General features: G+C 32.5%; 2 protein-coding genes across 2 annotated transcripts; both read right to left on the reverse strand.

The window, feature by feature from the left end:
* Positions 1 to 974: 974 nt before the first annotated feature.
* On the reverse strand, positions 975 to 8,158 carry LOC106709821 (solute carrier family 46 member 3). The gene is made up of 7 exons (XM_045678346.1): positions 7,084 to 8,158; positions 4,505 to 4,664; positions 3,629 to 3,730; positions 2,919 to 3,056; positions 2,754 to 2,837; positions 1,516 to 1,672; positions 975 to 1,188 (listed from the first exon to the last, which is right to left on the reverse strand). Exons 1-7 carry the CDS (start codon positions 7,903 to 7,905, stop codon positions 1,119 to 1,121), a joined length of 1,533 nt encoding a protein of 510 aa, XP_045534302.1. The 5' UTR covers positions 7,906 to 8,158; the 3' UTR covers positions 975 to 1,118.
* A 1,468-nt stretch (positions 8,159 to 9,626) lies between these two features.
* On the reverse strand, positions 9,627 to 17,128 carry LOC106709865 (proton-coupled folate transporter-like). The gene is made up of 8 exons (XM_045678314.1): positions 17,031 to 17,128; positions 15,024 to 16,106; positions 12,656 to 12,809; positions 12,295 to 12,396; positions 11,862 to 11,999; positions 10,859 to 10,942; positions 10,283 to 10,439; positions 9,627 to 10,024 (listed from the first exon to the last, which is right to left on the reverse strand). The coding sequence occupies exons 2-8, from the start codon at positions 15,837 to 15,839 to the stop codon at positions 9,868 to 9,870; spliced, it is 1,608 nt and encodes a 535-aa protein (XP_045534270.1). The 5' UTR covers positions 15,840 to 16,106; positions 17,031 to 17,128; the 3' UTR covers positions 9,627 to 9,867.
* Positions 17,129 to 24,168: the final 7,040 nt, after the last annotated feature.

The raw sequence follows: 24,168 nt of genomic DNA on the forward strand, positions 1-24,168 counted from the left end.
TACAAACGTTTCATCGATGAAAATAGTAACAGATGTTACAATCTTTCCAATTGGGAATGGAAATTAAATGAAGGGAAGAAAATATGTTTAAATTTAATGGTACATCTTAATATTTTTAATGCTAAAGTATCTCCGGAACGACTGAACGGATCTTGGTGAAATTTGGCACAGATGTTGAACAAAAACACATAGGCTACTTATTAAGTTTTTTTATTCCAGGCCGGAGTCGTGCGCGACTTATCTGTAAGCAGAGGTCATTGGGTGTTAAGAGGTATTACCCCATTACCCCATTGTTAGTTGTTACGAAGGATTGTTGTTTAAATATTACGTAGTTGATCCCCATAGCAACTATATTTTGTAACATAAATATTGTCAACTAGCTATAGCCCGCGACTCCGTCCGCGCGGAATTAAAAATAAATATTATGAATAGCCTATGTGTTCTTCCAGACTATTATGTACATCTATGCCAAATTTCGATGAGATCCGATAAGCCGTTCTGGAGATACCTTCAAACAAACATGCATCCATACATCCATCTATCCAAACATTCGCATTTATAAAATTAGTAAGAAGTAAGATTAGTAAGCTCCAGAAGCGAGGTGTTTGAAATAGTTATGGATTATTTTAGACTTTTGTTATATTTAGAATGTGCTTAAATAAAATGAAAGAAATCGTATAACGAAAATTAAAATAATAAAAAGAGAAAAGATAATAAATATGTAAAAAATATTGAAAAATGATAAAGAGATATGACATATCAACATTATTGTGCATTCCATTACATGATTTTAAAAATCTCCAAGGGAATATAAAAAAAATTAAACAAATATCTCTTAATTAAACATTTAATTTCTAATATTAACAATTGTTTAAATTATAATAATAATTATTTATAAAACTAATCTTTGCTTTCGGATCTTTGACAAAATATAGATATCGATATGTTTTGAATTTTTTTGATTTTTGTCTCGGAAACCATCTATAAATGGTTGATTATTTCTTTCTTACTCTCTACTTATATCATTGATCAATACAATTTCGCCAATTAGTAAATATAAAACTTATTTTCATTACTTTAAACTCGTATTTCACAATGAGGTATATCATAAATTATTATCACGATTGAGTGTTCCCTTTATCCTTTCTTGATTTCCTTAACCCTCTTCTGTGCTCGTAGAACAACCATCTGCAACAAAAGGTACATCAATTACTTACTATAATGTTAAATTTTAGATACACTACAACAATATACGATATCATTTAATATCAGAAACTACCATTCAGTAATTTGATCATTCGAATAAAAAGGCTCTCTCTTCGGAAAGAAAGTTAATGTCTTCGGTTATTTCACGCCGGAGTCTGGACCTTGCTGGATGTCGAATCAACCCCAATGTGACTTTCAGTAACGTCTTAAAGTAATGTTAAGTCGGACAAACATGGAGTGCATAGATATTTCCAGTCACACTTTTAAATTCGCATAAACAAAAATATTTTTTTAATATTGAAAACTTACATGAACACTATTACAGCTGGCAGAGTAAGTGCAGTACCTAACAGGAATACTGCGCCTGGAAACACATCCATTGTTGCCGCATACGTCTTTGTATATAAAGGAATATAGAAGAGTGGCATCAGAGTTTCACTTAGAGATATCAAGGAATTGATTTTGCCTGGAAGTGATGTACAAAAGGTATTATTTATATTACAAAAAAAAAAACAGCCTTAGTTCATCTTCATCAGCTCACTATACGTCCCCACCGAGGGGCTCGGAGACTACCCCAAGTTAGGGGTGACTAGGCCATAGTCAACCACGCTGGCCCAGTGCGGGTTGACTTCACACATATCATTGAATTTCTTCTCAGATATGTGCAGGTTGCATCACGATGTTTTCCTTCACCGTAAGAACGTCGGATAAATGTACATATGTAAATCGAAAATCGAAAAACACATTGGTACATGGCGGGATTCGAACCCAGGACCTGCAGATTGCAAGTCAAGTGCTTAACCCCTGAGCCACCGACGCTCCTGCCTTAGTTACTCTCGCACTAAACTTCTACCTCCCAGTAAATGTTTAGTCAATCTGTCTAGCAGACAGCAAGCATCATCTTGTTCACGAAACGGGATTTTTTTGGAACGAAGTTCCTTATCGCGCGTTGTGAAAGGGGGCTAGACGGAAAAAATTCTTACGAAAAGTTGTCACGACACTTTTTGCTATATCACCATGGCAACGACGTGACAATAAATAACTCATAAAAATAAAATGTACTTCTTGTGAAGACTTAAGTTTTTTATGCATAGAATAAACATTGGTTCCTTCACTAATTAATAGAAAGGAACTTCGTTCCATCCGGGTGTCCCTTGACACCTCTCAAGTTTTTTTTTCTGGTTATTACATACATACACTTCAATATTATTAATTGTAAACATTCTAGATTATATATAACTTCAAACTTTCGTGGTTATTACTAATATACTGTTCGTAAGAAACAGTATCCTTACCACGATTAAGCTGTTTCAACAGTCAACCCGTGATCATGGCGCAAGCAACTGTGCCGAAATATCGGGAGTTCAAACAGCCTAATCGTGGTAAGATTCCCGTTACTTACGAACACTATTCTAGACTATGTTCTGAATATATTGTTATGACTTTATTTAAGTCCTTCAAAGGAAGGAAAAAAATCATTCTATCGCCATTGAAGATAATGATTGAAATTTGTAGATTGTCCTATTTTTTTTAAACTAATAACTTACCGAATTCATCGTCAGCAACCATCTTAGATAGCAACGATCTTAATGCCAAAAATGATGTTCCATTCAATATTTCAACCAATGGACCTGGAATTAATCTATTGAATTAAATTATAATTCTCTCATTAGTGGACTATATTTGTTATGACTAACCCCATACATACATACCGAGTGCAAATATCATTTGATTAGGTGCAAAACAGTATACAAACGAAGCCATAATTTTACTAACTGTAGAAATTATTCCTAGAAGTGAGTCGTGCCATCCTAAAAGCTTACTGAAGACGGTTAATGAGAAAATAGTACCTGAAAATAATAGTATTTCAATAATTATAGTTCAATTAATTAAAAAAAAAAACTTTGAAAAACCTTATAAAAGACGCAATGTATTTATTATTATTAGCTCATTTTACTTGTGTTCCTTCCTATGTTCCATTTCATTAAAAATAGTGCCAATCGGAAGCAGAATTTTATGACTGAAGGAACCAGAACCTTCTTACAATGCGCGCGGTTTTCAAAATAACTGCCTTCTGTATCTGGCTCTGTTTAGCGTTTATTTGTTTTGTTTCTTAGAGCGTTAGTCGAAGTTTTTCACTATTCAAAGATACGACTATCGGAATAATTACTTTTCTAATTTTTCTGTATAAGTTATAATAGCAATAAGAGTCAATAAATAAAAATAAATAAATAAACAATGGTAATCGATCTCACACGCCACATGGAAGTTATGAGTAATAGATAATTTTTTTTAAATATAATTAAACTTTCTGTAAGTGTGATGGTATAAAATATAAGAAGGTCCATTCAAAGAAAATCTACTTATCATTAATTACGGGTGTGGTTAGTAACAATTTCATATACTTTAGAAATGGACTTACCAAGTGAATGCGCTACAAAATTGTATGTTTGAAAAATGCTAAACTTCACCTCGTCCCAATTAAATCTGAACCTTGTCGATATGTACAAAATTGATATTTCCCCTGAAATAAAAACATATTTTTAAAACTTCAAACGTTTTTAGGGTAACTTTTATACCCAAATATCAATCAGTGATTGCTTATGGATTTTTTATTTATCTCTTAATAATAGTAAAAAAAAAAAAAAAAAAATTATAAATTTAAAAAGTATTAGCTGTCGGCCACGACACGGCATTAAAAAAACTTAATACATATGTTCTGTTCTTCCAGACTATGTTCTGTATCAAATTTCATCGAGATACACTGAGCCATTCTACAGATACCTTCAAACAAACATCCATCCATACATCTAATCTTTCGTATTTATAATATTAGTAAGATTAGGAAAGTACAACGCCGCGTGTAGCAGTCTTTGATATTTTTATTTATTCATATATATATCAGTTTCTTTATCACGATGGTAACGAATAATTTTCGAAATATCAAACATAAGTTAATTTATGTATTATCTAGAAACAAGGTGTTTATAATAGTCATTGATAACTAGCTGTGGCCCGCGATTCCGTCCACACGGAATTAAAAATCAACATAACAAATTGCCTATGCGTTCTTCCATACTATGATCTACATCTATGCCAAATTTCTATGAGATCCGATAAGTCGTTCTGGAGATACTTTCAAACAAACATTCATCCATCCATCTAAACATACGCATTTATAATATTAATAAGATTACTTCTACTAGAGATAACGGATTTCAAGTCCCCTCTTTTTATCTCTTAGTGACAATTTAGCTCTTGATGTGTTACTAGGATGTAGTAATAAAAAAGGTCTTACCATACATTGGGCCAAACAACATGGCGACCACCGCTAAGAAAATTATAACTCGTGCCCTTCTGTGATTTTCGCCTTTTTTGAACACTGTCTTAACAGTTTCCTTTAAGTTGGACAAGTCGAAAAACGTTTTACAGATATAACGAAAACCCTTACCCTCCTCCTGGCAAAGAAAGAAATTACGTTTATAAATTAGGCGGGATTAATTATTTAATTAATTTAATTATTTTTTATTCGTCAATTTAGATTATGACAACCATACTACAAGTTAACTATTTATATATAAATATAAATATATTTGATTGTTTCTTAGTTTCGATTAAAATTGAAAATCTTTAGAATCGAATCTCCAATTCATTACGTATACAGAAAGTATTATTATTTGCTCTATTATTATTTTTTGCAATTGCATGTGACTTTGTTAGAATTAAAAAAAAAGCTAGTTATACACTATGACAACCGGGGATACGAGTAGTGTAGATTCCCAACAGTGAAAAATTTTTCCAAATCAGTGCAGTATTTTCTGAGACCATTGAACTAATAAACACAATCAAATATTTTCTCTTTATTCTATTATAATAAATTATTTATATATTATTATAATATATTATCAAGTCTATTATCATAGTATAGATAACTTAGACTAATTTTTGTATTTTTTTATCATTTTCCTTAAGCGAAGATGAGTTACAATTAACCTCTAAAAGTATTGGTAGCAAAGCATTTAATTAAAAACCATACAGACTGACAAAGTTATCTGAACAGGTGGGCACAACTCAATGTTAATTACGACAGCTCGCTAGCGACAAAAATATAGCTAACTATTGTTACAAAGAAATGTGTCACAAGATTCTTTTTACACTGCAGCTGTCATGTCGTGTTTTTCTTTCAAACCATTTTCTATACCCATGTATGTTTTACATATTCTTTGATACAACTAGCCACGACAGTAGCGCCTCTCTCGTCGGGCCAGATATTCTTGTTTGAATATACTTTAAACGAATAGAAAAATATGATAATTTCTTTCTTTACAATTTACAATATACTAGCTTATACCTGCGTTTCGTCCGCGCGGAATAAAAAATGCACACAAGATAAAAAGTTCCTATGTCCGTCTCCTAGTTCTAAGCTACCTCCCCATCAATTTTCAGCTAAATCAGTTCGACCGATCTTGAGTTATAAATAGTGTAACTAACACGACTTTCTTTTATATATAGGTATATAGATTTAATTTCAAGTAGAACATGCCAATGATATGACCCTAAACAAAGTAGGTCTATCTTTATCTCTGTATGATAATAATTTGAATTCATATGAATTACGATAATAAAATAAATCTTTATTGCCTAGACATTAATTAGATTATAAACCCGGGATCGTCGTTATCGTATCGAAAGGTTTTAACTGATATTGTCTAGGTGCATTTGACAAAACTGTTTACCGAACTCTATTTTTGAACAAATAAACTAAATAACGTAATGTTAGATCTCTGTCGTATATCAGACTCGCCGTGCCCGCGACTTCGTCCGCATGAAACACTGTCTTGGGTTTATTTTAATCGAAATTCTATGCATTGATGTATGAATTTAGAAGAACCGAGAGAGGTGTGTCAGGACCGCGACAAATGGATGTCCTTGGTCCTCTGCTTATCCCTCTGGGTTACGGGCTTGTTGTGAGTTTACAGTTAGCGAGTTTTGTTGTTATTTTACTTAAACTTATAAAAAAATTACAAAAAAACATATTAAAATTACAAAACATTTACATCATATATTCCCATTCAAAATTTCATCTCCTATTCCCTATTGTTATTTAGTACCTTTGAGGGATTTTTGCAAACACTGAATTTAATAAGTTTCAAGCTTCTAACTGAACTGACTAAAATGATGATACTTCCATAAAAATTTTAACCCCTTACAACCCCTTTTTCGTGTTTAAAAGTAGCCTATGATCTTTCTTATGCTCTGAACTATCCTGTAGTTTGGTGTGAAAGCGAGTCAGACAGACAGATATAGTTACTTTTGCATTTATAATATTAGTAAGATTAGTAAGAATTATTGCCTTAGGGATTATGAAATACCCTCACTATTATCACCATCTCTATCATTTTCTTAGATAAATAGAGATAATAATATTACTTTGCCCGCGTGGTTTGTCAGAAACCCATCATTTATCAATAAATTGTTGTGTTTCTTTTATTGCGTTGCGCTGCGTCGCATGTTTTAGAATACTTAATACTTTAAGATTTGTCTTATGTTAGTTATATTAGTTTGTAATTAATTAATGGTACTTCTTAAGCCTTTTTGTGTATTATGTTATTTTATTTCTTCTCTGTATTATGGCTGTTCAGTACCTTAATAAAATAAAATAAAAAATAAAAATAAATACCAAATATATGCAACAGCGAGTCATGGAAATATTGTAACAAAATTTAGGTTTTTTAAATTTTATCAAAAGCTTTTTCCTTGAAGATTCTAATTATGCATAGACAATTATTCTTCAACTGATACAACTTTTTTTAACTGTTCAACATTTTTATAAATAAACATTAACTAAAAAAAAATTGATTTGTTCTATTTACATACCTTTGTTTGTTCTTTCTTTATCGTTGTATCTTTCAAGAATATTAAATTATAAGTAACATTAGTAACATGTAATGCACACGCTAGTCCATAACAACCGTAATACCCGTACGTTTTGAGGAAAAATCCACTGATACCCATTCCTATCGGAAAACCCGCTGACATACCAAAATTTACTAAACCCATACGAAATGTTCTATTCTCAGGTGTCGTAATAGAACTTATGTAGGAAAACACAACAAGAAACAAAACACACCAACTTCCAGCTAGACCTTCAAATATTGCCTCAAACAACACAAAATATTCGAGGCGTATTTCATGGAAGAAGTACGTATTTATCAAACCATTAATGCACACAAGAATTTGTCCCACTAGTGGATAGATTATAAATATTTTTCTACGTCCAGTACGATCTGACCATGATCCAACGAAAAGTGCAATAGCACAAGGTATTGTTGCTGTTAGATACGTTTTCCAAGCCATAGCTGATGCTATCAATTTTTGCGTCTCCTTTTCGTATTCATTTTGTGACTCCATATTCTGAGCGCGAAGAGAATCACAAATTTCACTTGTATAATTAAGATTGACTCTACAAGCTTTTTCAAGACTTAAATTCTGTGATGTTATTAATACTAAAATAGTTGCAAGCACAAAAAGCATAGCCGTAGGTTCTACTGACACGTTGTTAAGAACATTTAATATAGTATCTTTGTTCGATCTTTTTTCCTTTTGTTCTGTATCTTTTGTTTTACTTTTTAAAGGATCTATTTCACTAAACTCTGCTTCATTATTGTCATTTTCAGTATTTTCTTGTGCTTGAGACATTTTTATTAATTCTTCTAAAAACTAATTAACAAAAGCAGCAATATTCCGACAAAGATTTCACAAAACTGTCACTCGATGCACTAGCTTCTATACATTAATAGTAATTTTGTTTATCAATATTTGATAAACATGCTTGTAGTATTATAACTGGGCAATTAGTCAGTATTGTTAGTAACGTGATGTTTATATGTTTAAATCTTATCTTAGTGTTAGCTTATCGTGTAATTATTATAGCTTTTGTAATAATATTTGAGCCAATGTCATGTCCGGTCCAATTTCTCATTAGACAAACAAATATCAAATAAATTGAACGTAGAAGTGAATCAGACTTTGTTACACATTTCTTTCCAGGGGTTGCCACTACCAAAACGCCTGTGAACATGTTTTCATTTCTATCTCATTATCTTTTATAAAAACGGAATTACCTTATGTTTTTGAGTATGGAGGTTCTAATGAATAGGATAGAGCCATCTATGGTGTAGAACAAATATTCTTTAATTTTGGAATGTTAAATTTACCTAATATTAAACAAGCTCTAATGTTATGTTAACATTTTATTATTTAAAATCGATTGTCTTCTAAATCCGAATACACGTGTTTTAGGCCGATATATGAAACCTCATTCGTCAAAATCGGTTTAGTCATGTAGCTGTTATAATGGAGTTTATATATAATTCATACAAACCCATACATATAATAAATACAATCTTAAATAAGTGCGAAAAACATTGCCCTCTTTATCAGACGAAAACACAGTCTTAAATTTCTTTTAAAATCACAATGGCCACTGCATTTACGTCAAGCATTTTTTGTTATTGTTTGTGTATTTAAACAATATTACGGGACTTATACGTGATTTTCGCAAAGGACGATACCCTTGTTTTTCTTTTGTATCAACGTATTTAAGTTTACAATCACTAATTCATTTTGCCGTCTGTTAATATCAGAAATACAACGACTTTTGATGCATCTTATTATTAATTTTAACCAATACCTAAACTTGATTTTAAGGGATCATGTAAACACAATGCTGCCAGTACCTATAGTGTGTCACCAAATTTATGACATAACTTATTTTATTCGTATGGCAACATCGCTTGTGCTATGTATAATTGACGTCTGTCAGTGTCTCTGTATCTGTCAGTAGTGCGTGTGGCCGTTTGACAAGTGACATGCATGATCTGGAGACAGCGCCCGCGCAGGTGTGCGCACTGGCTGAATTAAGCAGTATCGGATAATAATATGAACCATTTAAATGACAATTCCTTGGCATTCGTGACATATATTTTATTTACACAAATTATATTTGTACAGTGCTCGACATTACAACAACCCCACTTGACAATACATTGACCTTATTATTATTATAATCTAGAATAATCTTATCTATTTGAGAATACAAGAAATATTTGCTTTATAATAATAACTTATTAATTTTGACTTACAACCAATTTTGAGATTTGTTTGTATGTACAATTTTGTCATTATTTTTTTTTTACAATTTTCAAAATATAAATATTTAGTTTTGTTTCATCATTAGCCCATTATACGTCCCCACTGAGAGGATCGGAGCCTACCCCAAGTTAGGGGTACACATACTCGTATATCATTGAATTTCTTCGCAGATATTTGCAGGTTGCATCACGATGTTTTCCTTCACCGTAAGAACGTCGGATAAATGTACATTTGTAAATCTAGAATCTAAAAACACATTGGTACATGGGTAGTTTTGTTTAAGTATAGTTAATAACATAAAAGGTTTCTTATCCCCTTTTTACATATTATGATACACTAGTTAATTTAAAGGACGCAAATAATCATTTGATAGTCACAAAGGGCGTCCTAATTTGTAGATGCATTTTCTATTAAATCTACATTAAGGAATTTCTTACTACAAGAGTAAGTAAGCTTTTGTTAATGCTACGGACATTTTATAATATAGTTACAATAATTATAAAATGTTTACAATTTTGACTTTTCAAATTCAGTCTCCATTCTTCCAATTGTTTCTGGTAAATTATTGCTTATTTGGGGTTTTTGAACATCTTTTTTCTCTTCGTTTTCTAACGCTGTTTTTCTGGCATTTCTCAATTCTTTTCTATGTTGCGAGTAAAAATATCTGAAAGAAATAATATTGTATGAAAATACTATAAAGAAGAAAGAATGATGTTAGAAGTGATTTTAATACAAAGACCACCACCGCAATAGTTACAATATTTTCCTGACATTCTTCTTGTTTATGGTATAAGCAACTAACTTCTATTGCGCCTGCTACACTTCATAAATCGAATAACGTTAATAGTTCAAGTATCATGTTCTAAATTAAAAAAAAAAAAATCAAACTGTAGTTTGATAGTGTTAGATGTAATAGACTTACGTAAGAATGAAAGCGGCGGGAACAATGAAGGCTGCACTAATGAGGAACACCGCCCCTGGCAGCGCGTGCAGCGTCCGCATGTACACCCACGAGTAGAACGGATGGAACACGAGCGAACCGAGCGTCTCAGTTAGAGAAAACAATGAATTCACTTTAGCTGGAACAAAGGAAACCATTATAATAATAGTCGTTAACATTTCTTGTCTCACCACTGTTATGTCCCACAGACTCGTATAGCGCAAAGAATTCTTACTTTGATAGGACAGTCAAAGTACAGTGGTTGAGTTCGCTACAGCATTAGCTGCTGCACGAATGGTCCGCTCGCCCTGCGCACTACTACACAGAAGACAGGCTTGACGTATTTCCGTTTTTGGTATAAAGAATGAGATGCCTGACACCAATTTTAGTCTCCAAGTATAATATGTGTTTTTACCAGTTTGTCGGCGCTGCCTAGTTTCTCAATCACCCTGAAGAAGAGCCTCTGATGGGCTCGAAAGTAATTGGTGCTGATATCGGATAAATTGCTTATTTTTAGTTTATTGCAATGTCTCAAGAAAGTTTAAATAATTTAATTACCAGTTTCTTGTTTTTCAACCAACTTCGATATGATTGATCGCAGCGATGTAAATGTTGTGGCATTCACTATTTCTACGACAGGAACTGTAAACATAGAAAAATAAATTTTAATAATATTATAAATGCGAATGTTTAGACGAATGGATGGTTGTTTTAAGGTATCTTTGGAACGGTTCAATGAATATTGATGGAATTTTGGCACAGATGTACATAGTGTGGCACTTAGGCATGTTAAGTTTTGTTTTAAATTCCGCGCGGACAGTGTCGCGGGCGACACATAATTAGTAATAAAATAAACAATATTGTTTATCTAGACAATGTTATGCAACTAAGTTAGTATATTTTCCGCACTTTAAAGACAGTACTTGAACAGTATACGTAGATCAAGGATATGATTGGAATGATATTAACAATATTGTCAAGAGCCCACCCATTTAGTATCAATAAGGTAGTTATAATTATTGAATACACTCCATCTATTGTAACCCTTGATACCGGTGAAGTCAACCAACTCGCATTGGATCGCCGTAATTGTCTATGGCCTTGTCACTTTAACATGGGTGGGCTCTAAACTTCTCTGTGGGGACATATGAGATGCAGACGATTTTAACTCTGGATATGTAAAACTTTACACTTCACATCTTATAAATCATCAAATATGTTTTATTAAGTACCGAACATCTCGTTTGAGGATAATGGCGTCAAAAAATCCGTATTAAATTAGATTGAAAGAGCGTAAAGTTTGATCTTTTATAAATGTGCATTTGATGTGTTAACTATTATCATGTGCAAACTACCAATTTGTAATTTTTATTAATCCGTTGCAGAATTATCGTGCTTTGAAGAGATAAAAACAATCTCCATTGATTTATTTACACTTCATTATAATAATAGTATTGTTGATATTCAAATGAGATGCAATACGTTTTAATGTTACTTCTTACTACTTATTTTTGTTATTACTCTAACAATTTTTATTTGAATTTCTACTAAATATACTTACTTAAATACATTTCAATATCTGTCTGTACGAATGCAGTCCAAATAGAGCCGAAGAACTTGCTGGTAATCGAGAGTAAGCAGAGAAATGAGTCGTCGATTTGCAGCCGTTTGCTTAGGATTGTAATTGAAAACATAGCACCTGAAATTAAATTAACATGTATTGAGGAAATCATTTATTATGATCACTAAGTGATTGTACATTTAAAATGAAGAATGTTCTCTAAGAGACTGCTTATGTAATCATGAAACGACTCTGAGTAACAAATAATAAATGAAAGTAAGTTTTATGTTACAAAAATAAAGTATTAGTGATCATATCCGAAGAAACTTGGGTTCATCAGATTGCATATTAAAGTAAGATTGCATATAAAGGAAAATTCAAGCATAAATATCCTTCAAAACCAGTTTTAATCAATAACAAGAAATAAATTTACCAAACGAATGCAACATAATGGAGTAACTTGCGTAGAGTCCATATTTGACCATGTCCCAGTTGAGGCGATTTCGAACAAAAAGATAAAATATTGTGTGCTCCGCTGAAATAAAAAAAGCTAATAAGTACATAAATAAAATAATAAATAGGTCATAATTGCCTTAATAATTTAAAGTCCAATAATTAAAAATATAAGTAATTTTTTACGTAACAAAACAGTAACGTTGTTGTTAATCTTAGAGTAAGTTTCCATTGTCAAAACACTATGGATACAGCTTAAACTGTAATTTACTTGTATTAAAAAACATATTTTATTGACAATGTGTCACTGCAGTGGAATTGTAGGGTAAGTTTGAACTTACACATCGATGGTCCATATAAAATGAAGACACTGAACAAAGTCAGAATAACTTTAACACGTCTGTTGGACGGTCGGCGACGAGTCGCGACATCGACTGTGTCAACTACGTGTGATATATTAAAGAATGACACATTTGGTGTTTCTGCACGTTCTATCTGCAATAATGACAAATTAATTTTATAAGTTACATTTAGGGACCATGTTACGGGTCTAGGTGATAAGCCTATTGTAATTTAGTACTAAGTTCTTAACATAATTCAACGTAAATCGTCTAAACTAATATTGTATGATTGCGTCGCAGGAATTAGGTTGCGCGCGCACCGTACATACAACGTTAAATCATCGACGCGTGTCGTCTGCTTGGTCAGTACAGGTATAGCGACAAATGTATTTGTTCCGCCATCTTGAAAATTGCAGCGAGTTTTATATTCATAGACAAATAGAAAAGTCGGCGAAGTACTCTGTTTAAGAACCTTTATGATGTTGCGCAAGTCTTGTCGGGTTTCGAAGATTTTCGTTTCCTTCTGTACGAAATGTCTTAGTGTCCCTATCAGGCGATATACTATAGTCGCTACTCCATTACCCTGTCTCTCATTTTATCTTCTTCTTCTTTCTCTTACTTATTCATCCTTTCTTATTTCTTACTAGCTTTTAACCGCGACTCCGACCGCGCGGAATAAAAAAAAATGCACACAAAATAAAAAAGTTCCTATGTCCCTCTCCTAGTTCTAAGCTACCTCCCCATCAATTTTCAGCTAAATCAGTTCGACCGATCTTGAGTTATATATAGTGTAACTAACACAAGATATATAAGATATATATAGATTTAATCCTATTTTACTCATCTTTCTCCAAAATAAGGCTGGCTACTCATCTGACTTGCAAAACGACAAAACAAAAAGGATGACAGGAGAGTAGCAACTCTCTTGTTTTTCTTAGAAGAATATAGCTACTCATATTCTATTAGATTATCAAGTATCTAATTTGTATAAAACATGATTATTAACACAGGAAATATAGGGTGTTGTGTTTGACGCATTTTATGCTCACTTTCTAATTACGCCTAAAATATTATCGTGGGGTTTAGTTCGAAAATTGCGCGAAAATATTCATATCGACATCAACAAAATCTTTAGAGACATTTGTGCAGCGCCCGTATCGGGGTGTACAGTACACCAATAAATCTCATACTAATTTTGTTGACGTTACGAATAATTTCTCGCAGAATTTCGTGTTAGACCCTTAGCTCATTAAATGTCTGTTACCTTGATAATTTTACCTTAACTTTCTACTCTCGAATTACGTGTATTTCAATTTCAATTTTGTCACCGAGAATGATAAAGATGACAATACTTCGTTGTATATTTTCTACAGTTTGAATCATAATGAAAATCTAATTGTTACAGAAACTGCTGACAAATCGGAAATAATGGTATAAAAGATAAATGGCGTTAACACAAATGATGGTGACGTTCAGCAATAAATTCATTATCGTAGGCAGAAGCATGACCAGATTTAAAGTTGAATAATGTTTTCAAAGTATCAAATAATAGATAATGTCGCTATAATTCACACTGCACTATTTGTCTGTGGTTATATTTAACAACGACTAAATTATTTGTAAAGTAAATTGCTTTTATCAGTTTTCAACTTTACTTTTGAAATAATTTATTTCTACTAAGTAACACCTACTTTCAGCTTGGTCAGTACTTCAGCGAGAACTTATGTATGTTTTCAATTTTCTAGGATCAGTAGTTTGAATTGAAATATCAGTCAGCTTATTCTTTGAATACATAATTATTGAATCAAAGAAATAATAATAATAACAATAATGTATCCTACAAAAATATTAATGAATTCACACACAACTAATAGATGTTTAAATGGACTGTTAGTCGCGATTACTATTTACAGCCATGAAAAAAATCTTATCTCGTTGTTCATTGCCTCTATCATTTACTAAATGTATGTTAATCCAAGATAAAATATTTCGTGATTGATATGTATAAATTTTTCGTTTTACCATTTATAGAACTTTATTAAAACATTCCATAAAAATGTATTGACGTAAACGTCTTGGTACCAAGACTACTACTACGTCACTATACAAGGAACACCTAGTGTACGCATTGAAGTGTCTTTATGATTAGGAGTGTCTCTTGATCGTACAATTGTAAATAGTACAGACAGATAATGTCTGCCTGTCTGTCTGTCCAAATTTATGTCGTTGTCTAATTGATTTTTTAGCTTTTTCTTATTATTATTATTTATTAACAAATGAAACTTGTATGTATGTTTATTTGTCGATTTTTTCGATCTCGAAAAATTAAAACAACTTGTTAAGAAATAAATATAAATAATTTACATACCACTGGGCGACCGTTGTCTCGTAGCCAGTCATTGGGTTCTTTCAAGAAGAAGCAACCATAAGTAAGAACAAGGAAAAATAGAACAGCAGTTACTGAAAATATTCCATAATATCCAAGTCTCTGTAAGAGAATTCCACTCAATCCAATGCCAACGGGTAATCCAGCTGTGAGGCAAAAGTTTACCAGACCAACTCTGAATGTCCGTGATTCTTCAGAAGTGATATCACTTATATAGCTGAAAACCCCCAAAAACATAGTCACCCAACCTCCAGTTATTGACGGAAATAAAGTCTCTAAAAATACTGTCACTTGCACTGGTATTTCATAGAAGAAATATACATTAATCAAGTTGTTAATTGATGTAACAAATTCTCCAAAAATCGGCAATAGGATACAAATTTTTCTCTTGCCTGTTCTGTCACTCCAAGCCCCCAAAAACATTATTAAAATACATGGCAGAGACGTATGAATAACACTTTTCCAAATATCAATTGATGAAATTAACTTTTGTACTTCTTTTTCCCAGACTGAATAGTTATTAGATGTTCTTTTTACGAGTGCGGTGCAAATTTCATCTCCAAAGTCTAAGTTAACTCTGCACGCTTTGTCCAAATTAAAATTCGACATTGCAAATCTTGATATAACACTTGGTATGATCAAACCTGCTAATAAAGGTTCAACTGTAATATTGTTTTTGATGTGCCGTAATCTTTCTATGAAGGTCTTCTTCTTGATTTTCTTATCGACATCATCGTTTAAAGGTTTCTCTTCTTTCTTTTCTTTTACTTTATCTTCTCTTTGTTTCTTATCTGCCATTTTTATGTTTGATATGTTCCTTCAACTTAAAGTTATTCCCATTTCTTTGTCACAAATATTAAGGCAAACTTCAACACAATACACGTCTGTTTAGATACAGTAATGGACTCTATTATTTGTTTGCACGATATGTTTGTACGATATCAATTAAACGTAGATAGTGATAAAACGTAGACTGTTGATAATTAGCTTTTGTTGTATTTAGCTGGATCAACGGACTACAATATGCTTTCTTGCATTACTTGTTGTCGTTGATAGTTACGATTTCTGCAAAGGAGGTAATAATTGTTAGTTACATAGAGATTTATCTATCCGATGCTTGACTGTTAACAAATTTCTTCTTATATATTACTAAAATTTTAATGCGAATTTTTGGAAGGATTGGCTCAATGGATCTTGATGAAATTTGGCACAGCTGTAGAACATAGTCTGGAAGAACACATAGGCTTATTACTTAAGTTTTTTTTTTTAATTCCGCGCGGACAGAGTGGCGGGTGACAACTAGTACTCGCAGATTATATATGTATGTGCTCTTGAAAAATTTGCCACTCGAAATCAGAGATGTCATATATTTACCTCATTCATTATAGTAGTTGTAAAACATGCACGTATTTTCATAGGTAAAATTCCGGCAATGATAAAAAAACCAGATGGTAATCAATCCTAAAATTAACTAGTCAGTGGTCAGCTACTGGTTTTTTACGAGCTAACAATTTTAGTAAACAACAGTTTACTTTTTGTGTACTTTGCCATTATTATGTCAACTCACAAAAACGTTTTTATTATAATGTTCTCTAATCTGTTACTTATTTTGTAAAATTTGTATGCATATTTGTTCTTCTACTAATATTTTTTATGAACTGATTAATTTATTCTATTTTGAACCTTATAATGAAACCTTATAGTGAACTATTAATGAACTTTAAATGTAAAAACGCATTAAACATTAATCTACTGCCCAATTAACTTTGATTATCTCAATTTTAAAAATTATCTAAAATTCACGGACGATACTTCAACAAAATACTGATGTTAAGAATTCTTAAATTAGCCAAATTAAAATACAAAAATATATGCTTGCTATAAAACCAGTTATTCGAGATTTTCGGCATATAATAAAATAAAAATCAATTTCGTAATAGAATCAATTAAGTTGGAAAAAAGAGATGAGATTATAAGATTTATTCCTACCATAACAGAACTGCAAGCACAATCACTTATAAATGCAATATTAAATATTTTTTTCTCACTCCGCGACCACCGATGTATGCGCTCTAAAGTAACCGAAGGCTGAAGGCAAACTGATCTTTGATAAACAAGCAAATGACCATTGTATAACGAGCAGCAAGAAAAACATTCGACATTTGCTAATTGATACATTTAGAAAGAGTATTGTCAATCCTTTACGCATCCCCACGTTAATCACTAACATCATTTAAAATTAAAACAATTAACTCAAAATGTTTTCAAATAACATACTTTGTTGATAATATTTGTACTTGAGAACACAGTGATATAGTCCGCAATAACAGTTTGCAATGAATATGCCCCACCTTATGAAATACTACTATGTCACAAAAGACCTAAGTATGCGAAGTAAAAAAAAAATGCCTGATGATTGATACTTAATCCTTTTTCTAATATGGATAAGGTGATGACCAGTTTATTTTATTATATAATAAGTTGGTAAAAGAGTAAGCGACTGGTGCGGTGGTATTGCAGATGCGTTGCCTACCTTTAGTTGACGGAGGACGGGACGCTTAGATAGGGGACATTTTGCCAGACTATTCATCTCCTCCTCCGTCAAATCCACATCATTATGTGCTATAACAATATAATATGAATATTCATTATGTGCATATAAGGTAAGGCCCTTCCCATTGGAAGGGCCTTACCTTTGCTTATCCTATCCTGTATTCATACTCGTATAATATGAGGACCACACCTGCAACTCATTTGGTAGCTAGTGCGTATCTTTGCTGTGGATATTTTTGGCGTATCAGTGGACTGCTTTGCTTGTTTGTCTTCTTCTAACTTTCCTATAATAAATAAGTATAAAACTCTTTTGCCTTATACACATTTAGATATTGAACTTGTAACGTATAAAGGATGTTCTGGTTGAGGGACAATTGCTTAAGTAGGTAATTGGAGACACAACTGCGGTTGATCCCAATCCAGAGAATCTAAGTGATATCAAATGGTCAATGCTATGAGTATTCAAATAGCAAGTACGATAGTCGACTCAGTTTATAATACTAAAGCTGGACCCTCGCAAAATGTAATATATAACCTACTAGTTGACGTCCGCGACTTCGTCCGCGCAGAATTAAAAAAATCTTAAAGTAGCCAATGTGTTCTTCCAGACTATGTTCTACATCTTTTTTTTTATAGCTAAAAGTGGCAGACGAGCAAACGGCCACTCGCCGAAATGGCGAGGCGACCGTTGCCCATAGACATCCGCAAATGCAGATGCGTTGCCTAGCTTTAATCAACGGAGAAGAGGACGCACAGAAAGAGATTGTTTTGTTGGATCGCACAATTTGATGTAAATAAATTAATTTGAACAAGTAGGTAATAATATTCCGGCAGTAGTAGTAGTAGTAGTTCCATCAGCTTCTCACACCATGTTTAGGTAGAGCGGCAAATGACATTGCTTATTATTTTTTAAATAAGTAAGTACTATCCGTGGGAAACACGAAAATGTCATACGGTTCAAAGCATATCATTATTTATTCCACTCTATATGCTAAACTATGATATGTACTTGTAAATATATTTGCTAAATTATTGGTAGGAAGTATGATATCAATAAATTGAAGATTATGAGATTATGTTTATCGAAGGTTAATCTGACATGAATTTTTAAAATGTCTAGTTTAAATTTATTACTACTTGTAACATAATAAAATTGTATACTTTTTTTTACAAAATATTCATTGAGGCCTGGGTGGGTGGCTATAATATGTAACAATTAGCATTAAGTTAGGGGTTTTAAACCCGTTAATATTATCAGAAGGTCTCTATACCGGATTGTACGAGTAAGTACATCAATAAACTCTTTAACGAAAATGTAAATTTGAAACTGTTATTTGTGTTCACCCTGACATCAAATATTGACAAATGACATTTATAATTCCAAGCATTATGTTGTTACCGTTGATTACTTTTTAATTTGTGATGTTTATTCTTCATCCTTCTTCTTTGGATGCCATCTCATGGCGATCATCATGACAACTTAATAGTTTGACACTGCAGCTCTAAATAAAAAACCTGTGCTCTTGTTATATATTACTGGTGAGAATTCTTTAGCCAAGATGTACGTCTTCTTTCTGGAGTCCGTTTTTCGTTTATATTTCCCTGTATTGTTAACTATAACAGTTCGTATTATTTTACAATGTACCAGGTTATTAAATAGTTACAAAAAAATCATTAAAATGGACCAAAGCAAAACTTGTTTCTATAAATATTAATATGATATTAATAATGACATTAGTTTTATGAACAGATCAGAGAAAGGTCAATATTATTAACACGTTTCAGTCGTATCTTTATTGCAGTAATTGTATTGTTACATAAGATTTTCAATACCACTATTGCGTTAAATCTAGGTTAATTTCTTGGAAATGTGGCTCTTCATCTTATGTTTCAATTGAGATCGGTTTAAGCCACAACAATCTTAAATTAATTAAGAACGCCTTAACTCACGTATGATTGTCCGGTGACGGCACCGACTACTTTTGGACCCTTTTGGGGTCCATCTTCAGGACGAGTGACTTCATACAGTCTCACTTACAAGATATAAAATATGTAAGAATGATAACGTGATTGCCATTAGTCGTTGAATATCGCTTAATAATATCGTATTAAATTACTCTATTACTTATCATTGTTGGGTTATACTCCAAGCGCTCATTCACACGGGCGCTTCTTTAACGTCGCTCCAAAACTCGGTGTTGATGGCTCTCAAGCGACGAAAGCTTTTTAAATCATATTTGTTCCGTTCGCCCACTGCTCAAAATTCAAAACTGCGCTATTAAAAAGCGTCGCTTTTTAAAAGGTCTGTCATATGAACAGATACATGAAAATGCATTTGGTACAGTTGAACGCTTTTTAACGCGATAAAAAAGCGCCCGTGTGAATGGGGGCTAAATGTTTGCATGAAATAGATATTTATAAAGTAAATTTTAGAAAAATAAGATTCTACGTATTTGTACTCGATTGTCTCAAAAAGGTAATGTTTTTCGCGTGTACGTATGTTTGTCTATGTGTATGTAAGTTTCATTGAGATGTAATGGAACCTTAATTAAACAACTAAATCGATTTTGACGAGTGCGGTGTCATTCAATTTGAATTCTTATCCTAAAAAAAACAACTGACTGTTTGTCGTACAGTCAGTTGTTTTTTTTTTAAATTTACAAATGCTTTTTTTAATATCATAGTTGTATTATTATATAAGTATGCATTGTCAGTGAACTCTGATGATAATATTTCAGCCTATTAAGTATTTTAGTCAACTTTCTCTTAAGTGTTTGACACTAATTGAATGATAACATTAAGTACCGTTATCGTTCATTGCTTTAAACATTTTAATTAAAAATATTATTTAGTTACCACAGCAACAGAATTTCCAACATCTTGGATTTTGGTCAAAAATTTTAAGATAGGCTAACAATTTTCTCTTATAATTTTTCCACCCCAATTATTATATTATCACTAGCGGCCTATGTGTTCTTCTATACTATGTTCTACATAAATGTCAAATTTCAAAGAGATCTGTTTAGCAGTTCTGGAGATATCTGGTAATCATCCATCCATCCAACCATCTAAATATTCGCATTTATAATATTAGTTAGATGTATTTCAATTTTATGATGGCTGATAGAGATTATTGTGAAGATGTACACCAGTAGGGGTAGGCTTAATAGATTGCGTGAAAGGTAACATGATTAAGAAGGGAGGGATGACAAAATTACGGAAGATTAATCGATTTGGAGGACGAAAACTGGTTCGCACACCCTTCATGATTGACATAAAGACAGGGAGATGACGATGATAGACATATACTGAAAAGTAGTACATTAACACCGTATTTTAATTTTATATCAATATAATATTCATGCAACTGCTTTGATACCATAACTAACTAGCTGTCGACCTTGACGCCGTTCGCGCGGGATTAAATAATAAACGCCATAAGTAGCCTATGTGTTCTTCCAGACTATGCTCTACCTCTATGCCAAATTTCATCTAGATCATTGAAGCCGTTCTAGAGATATCCATTCATCCATCTAAAAATTCGCATTTATAATATTAGTAAGATATTGTCTTGTAATTTTATAGAAATATAATTGGTAAGATTTTTCAAACAACGTCGATGTGGGAGAAATGAAATTAATTCAACCAGTAAAAGGGATTTAAACAATAGGCGATTAATGTTTCAAATTACATACAGACGACTTACAATCTTTTTACTTTTATTTATTGTGGTGTTTCCAGTACGAGAATTCTGTATAGGAAAAAAATTGTTATTTTTTGTGCTTTAAAAGATAATTAAAGGTATGCTAATATATACGACTCACAGTTAAATGGATATCAGTTGAAAAGCCAAAGTATATAGTTGAAAACTAAAGCGAAACGAGAATTAAAACAACAAAAATTACCATAACAAACATGGCATTGAATCGACATCTTACTAATATTATAAACGCGAATGTTTAGATGGATGGCTCAAATGCGATATAGATGTTAAATAGTCTAGAAGAACACATAGGCTACTAATTATTACTTTTTAAACCCGCGCAGATGGAGTTGCGGACGACAGCTAGTTATAATTTAGAAAACCAATATTGGACATAAAGACTGTTGTCCTTAAAACTATCCTTGTTATCTTTGAGAAAACAGAGATGAAATTTTATTTCTGTATGCAAGAAGTCACGACATTTAATTGCATATTATCAAGGTCATTTGATATAGCTGGTGTGCCTATATTTAATAGCCTTCCGGTTATTAGGTAGAGCGGTCATCTGTAAATTCTATGTATATAATTCTAGTGTTACACTGAGGCTATGATCAGTTGTTACCGCGTCAATTTACGTTCGTTATATAAACATTGTTATATGTACAAACCAATGCACCTAATTGTATATAATATGCATAGAAATGAGTTCATCAAAATAGGTGGAAATTTTGGTTGCTCATTTTGATGCTCTTTTGTCTACAAACCGGCAGGACCGGCTTTCAATTAGCTGTCACCTGTCACGTCTGAATGTACCTCCTTTTTATGTACCTTCTCTTTTATTCTATCCATACTAATATTATAAGCGGGTAACTGTTAGTATTTTTTACAAGTTTATATCGTATAACTAATAAAGAATTTTTTGCAATGGTGTGCTTTTCTTTCAGAGCAGATTTCTTCTCTGAAATAACAGAAGAAATCTGCTCTGTATATGTTGTATATATTATATATTATATTCTGTATATCTTGCGCCTAATTTTCTTAACACTCGTTAACAAACAACAAAGCAAATTGAAATCATCGACGCGATGCGGATTTGTTCAATAAGTTGGAACAGCTGTTTGTTCAATAACTTGTTATAACAGTTCGTAGTTTCAATTGGCTCGTAACTTTATCAGTACGAGGTGGAGGCGTCCTTTGCGGCTTTACAAGTGTTGTAGTCGGAAGTTATGTTGTCTTATTAATATCACTTGATTTACGAACTATGCGATTATTATATATACTAATATTATTTACGTATTCGAGTCTAAAAGTACTTTTACCTGCTAAGAAAATAAAATTTATTTATTTGCTTAGATTGACAAGTCATCGATCTTCAACTGCTAACTTTAAAATTTCAAGGTGTATTTATGCAAATACTAGCTGTCACCCGCGACTCCGTCTTAAAAAAAAGTAGCCTATGTGTACTTCCAGATAATGTTCTACATCTATGCCAAATTTTATGAAAATCTGTTGAGCGGTTCTGGAGATACCTTCAAACAAACATCCATCCATCTAAACATTCGAATTTATAAAAAATAAAAATAAAATAAAATAAAAATAAAATAACTTTTATTTCGGACCAGTTACATCCATAAAGTGTTAGTAGAAAATAAAAATTAAACAACAGATCCTACGACTATGTTAGTAAAATAAAACAGTTCATATTTAACACGTTAACTGCGGATTGAGGCAGAACAGGCCCAAAGCGTGACTTCTCGCTGGTGCGGCAGTCAAAATCGGGTTGTTTCGCTCTGTGCGGGAGGCTACTAGATCAGTATTTCTATGAGTACGACAGAGTCAAATATATAGAAATGTTTATCTTGCGATATCTAGCCCAATGGCGTAATTAGATAAAAATGAGGTCCTACAGGCCCCAAACGCACTGAAAAGAAATTAATTACGCCTAGTGCGGATTGAGGTCAAATCTATCTCAAAATTTGTAGGCCTCATGGCCGCACTGCACGAAGCGCGGGCGGCGCGGGCGCCGCGCATCCTAGCTTAGTGTTGTGGAAAGTTTCGATAACGTTTCGAGTTTCGAGGACGTTTTGGCAGGATTTATTAAAGATTGAGCGTAGAACTTTATTTTAAAATCCTTAACGTTTTAAACCAATAATACCAAATAAGTCAGATGAAGTACTCATCTGACTTATTTGAAAATGTTTATTGGAGTTATGAGAAACTATGTTGACCTCGGTAAAAATTTTACTTATACCATACAAAACCTAAATTACTGCAACTTTGAATTTTAAGGGGGTGGCCTGTGTCTATGATGAACCAAAAGTACATAAATCGGACACAGAATGTATTTACGAGCCAGAAACACAACACTAATAGCCAAGCTACTATTAACTAATTCTACTTAAATAGCACGATTAATACGTCTTATACTTAATATAATATTCGCACGCACGCACATTCACCACTAACAATACTCAATTATCATCATTATTTTGTTTTGCACATGGGTGTTGCCTTAAAATGTGTGCTCAGTTGTGGATTATTCTTCACTGTTATTTTAAGCAAGTCACAGTTCCATTCGAAGTTTAGTCCTTAGTGGCAATTTTTACCATTGTGTGCTGATCATCGTTTTTGTACAGAGAACGTTGAATGTTTTTGCTGATTATTCGCAACAGCTTTTGCTCTCGTCACACCATGACTAAAATCCAATATTTCAATAACAAAAATCCCCTTTGCAATTTTGCCCTTTTTTAAGTGTGGATTGTTTTACTAATGCTGCAGCATGTACCTATTACTCATATATTTTAATGTTATATTTATATTTCTGGTTTACAATTCCAGATTCCTTAATAGTAGGAAGTCTTATCTTCTTTT

Source organism: Papilio machaon, chromosome 6 (assembly GCF_912999745.1).
Source record: "Papilio machaon chromosome 6, ilPapMach1.1, whole genome shotgun sequence".
Lineage (NCBI taxonomy): Eukaryota > Metazoa > Arthropoda > Insecta > Lepidoptera > Papilionidae > Papilio > Papilio machaon.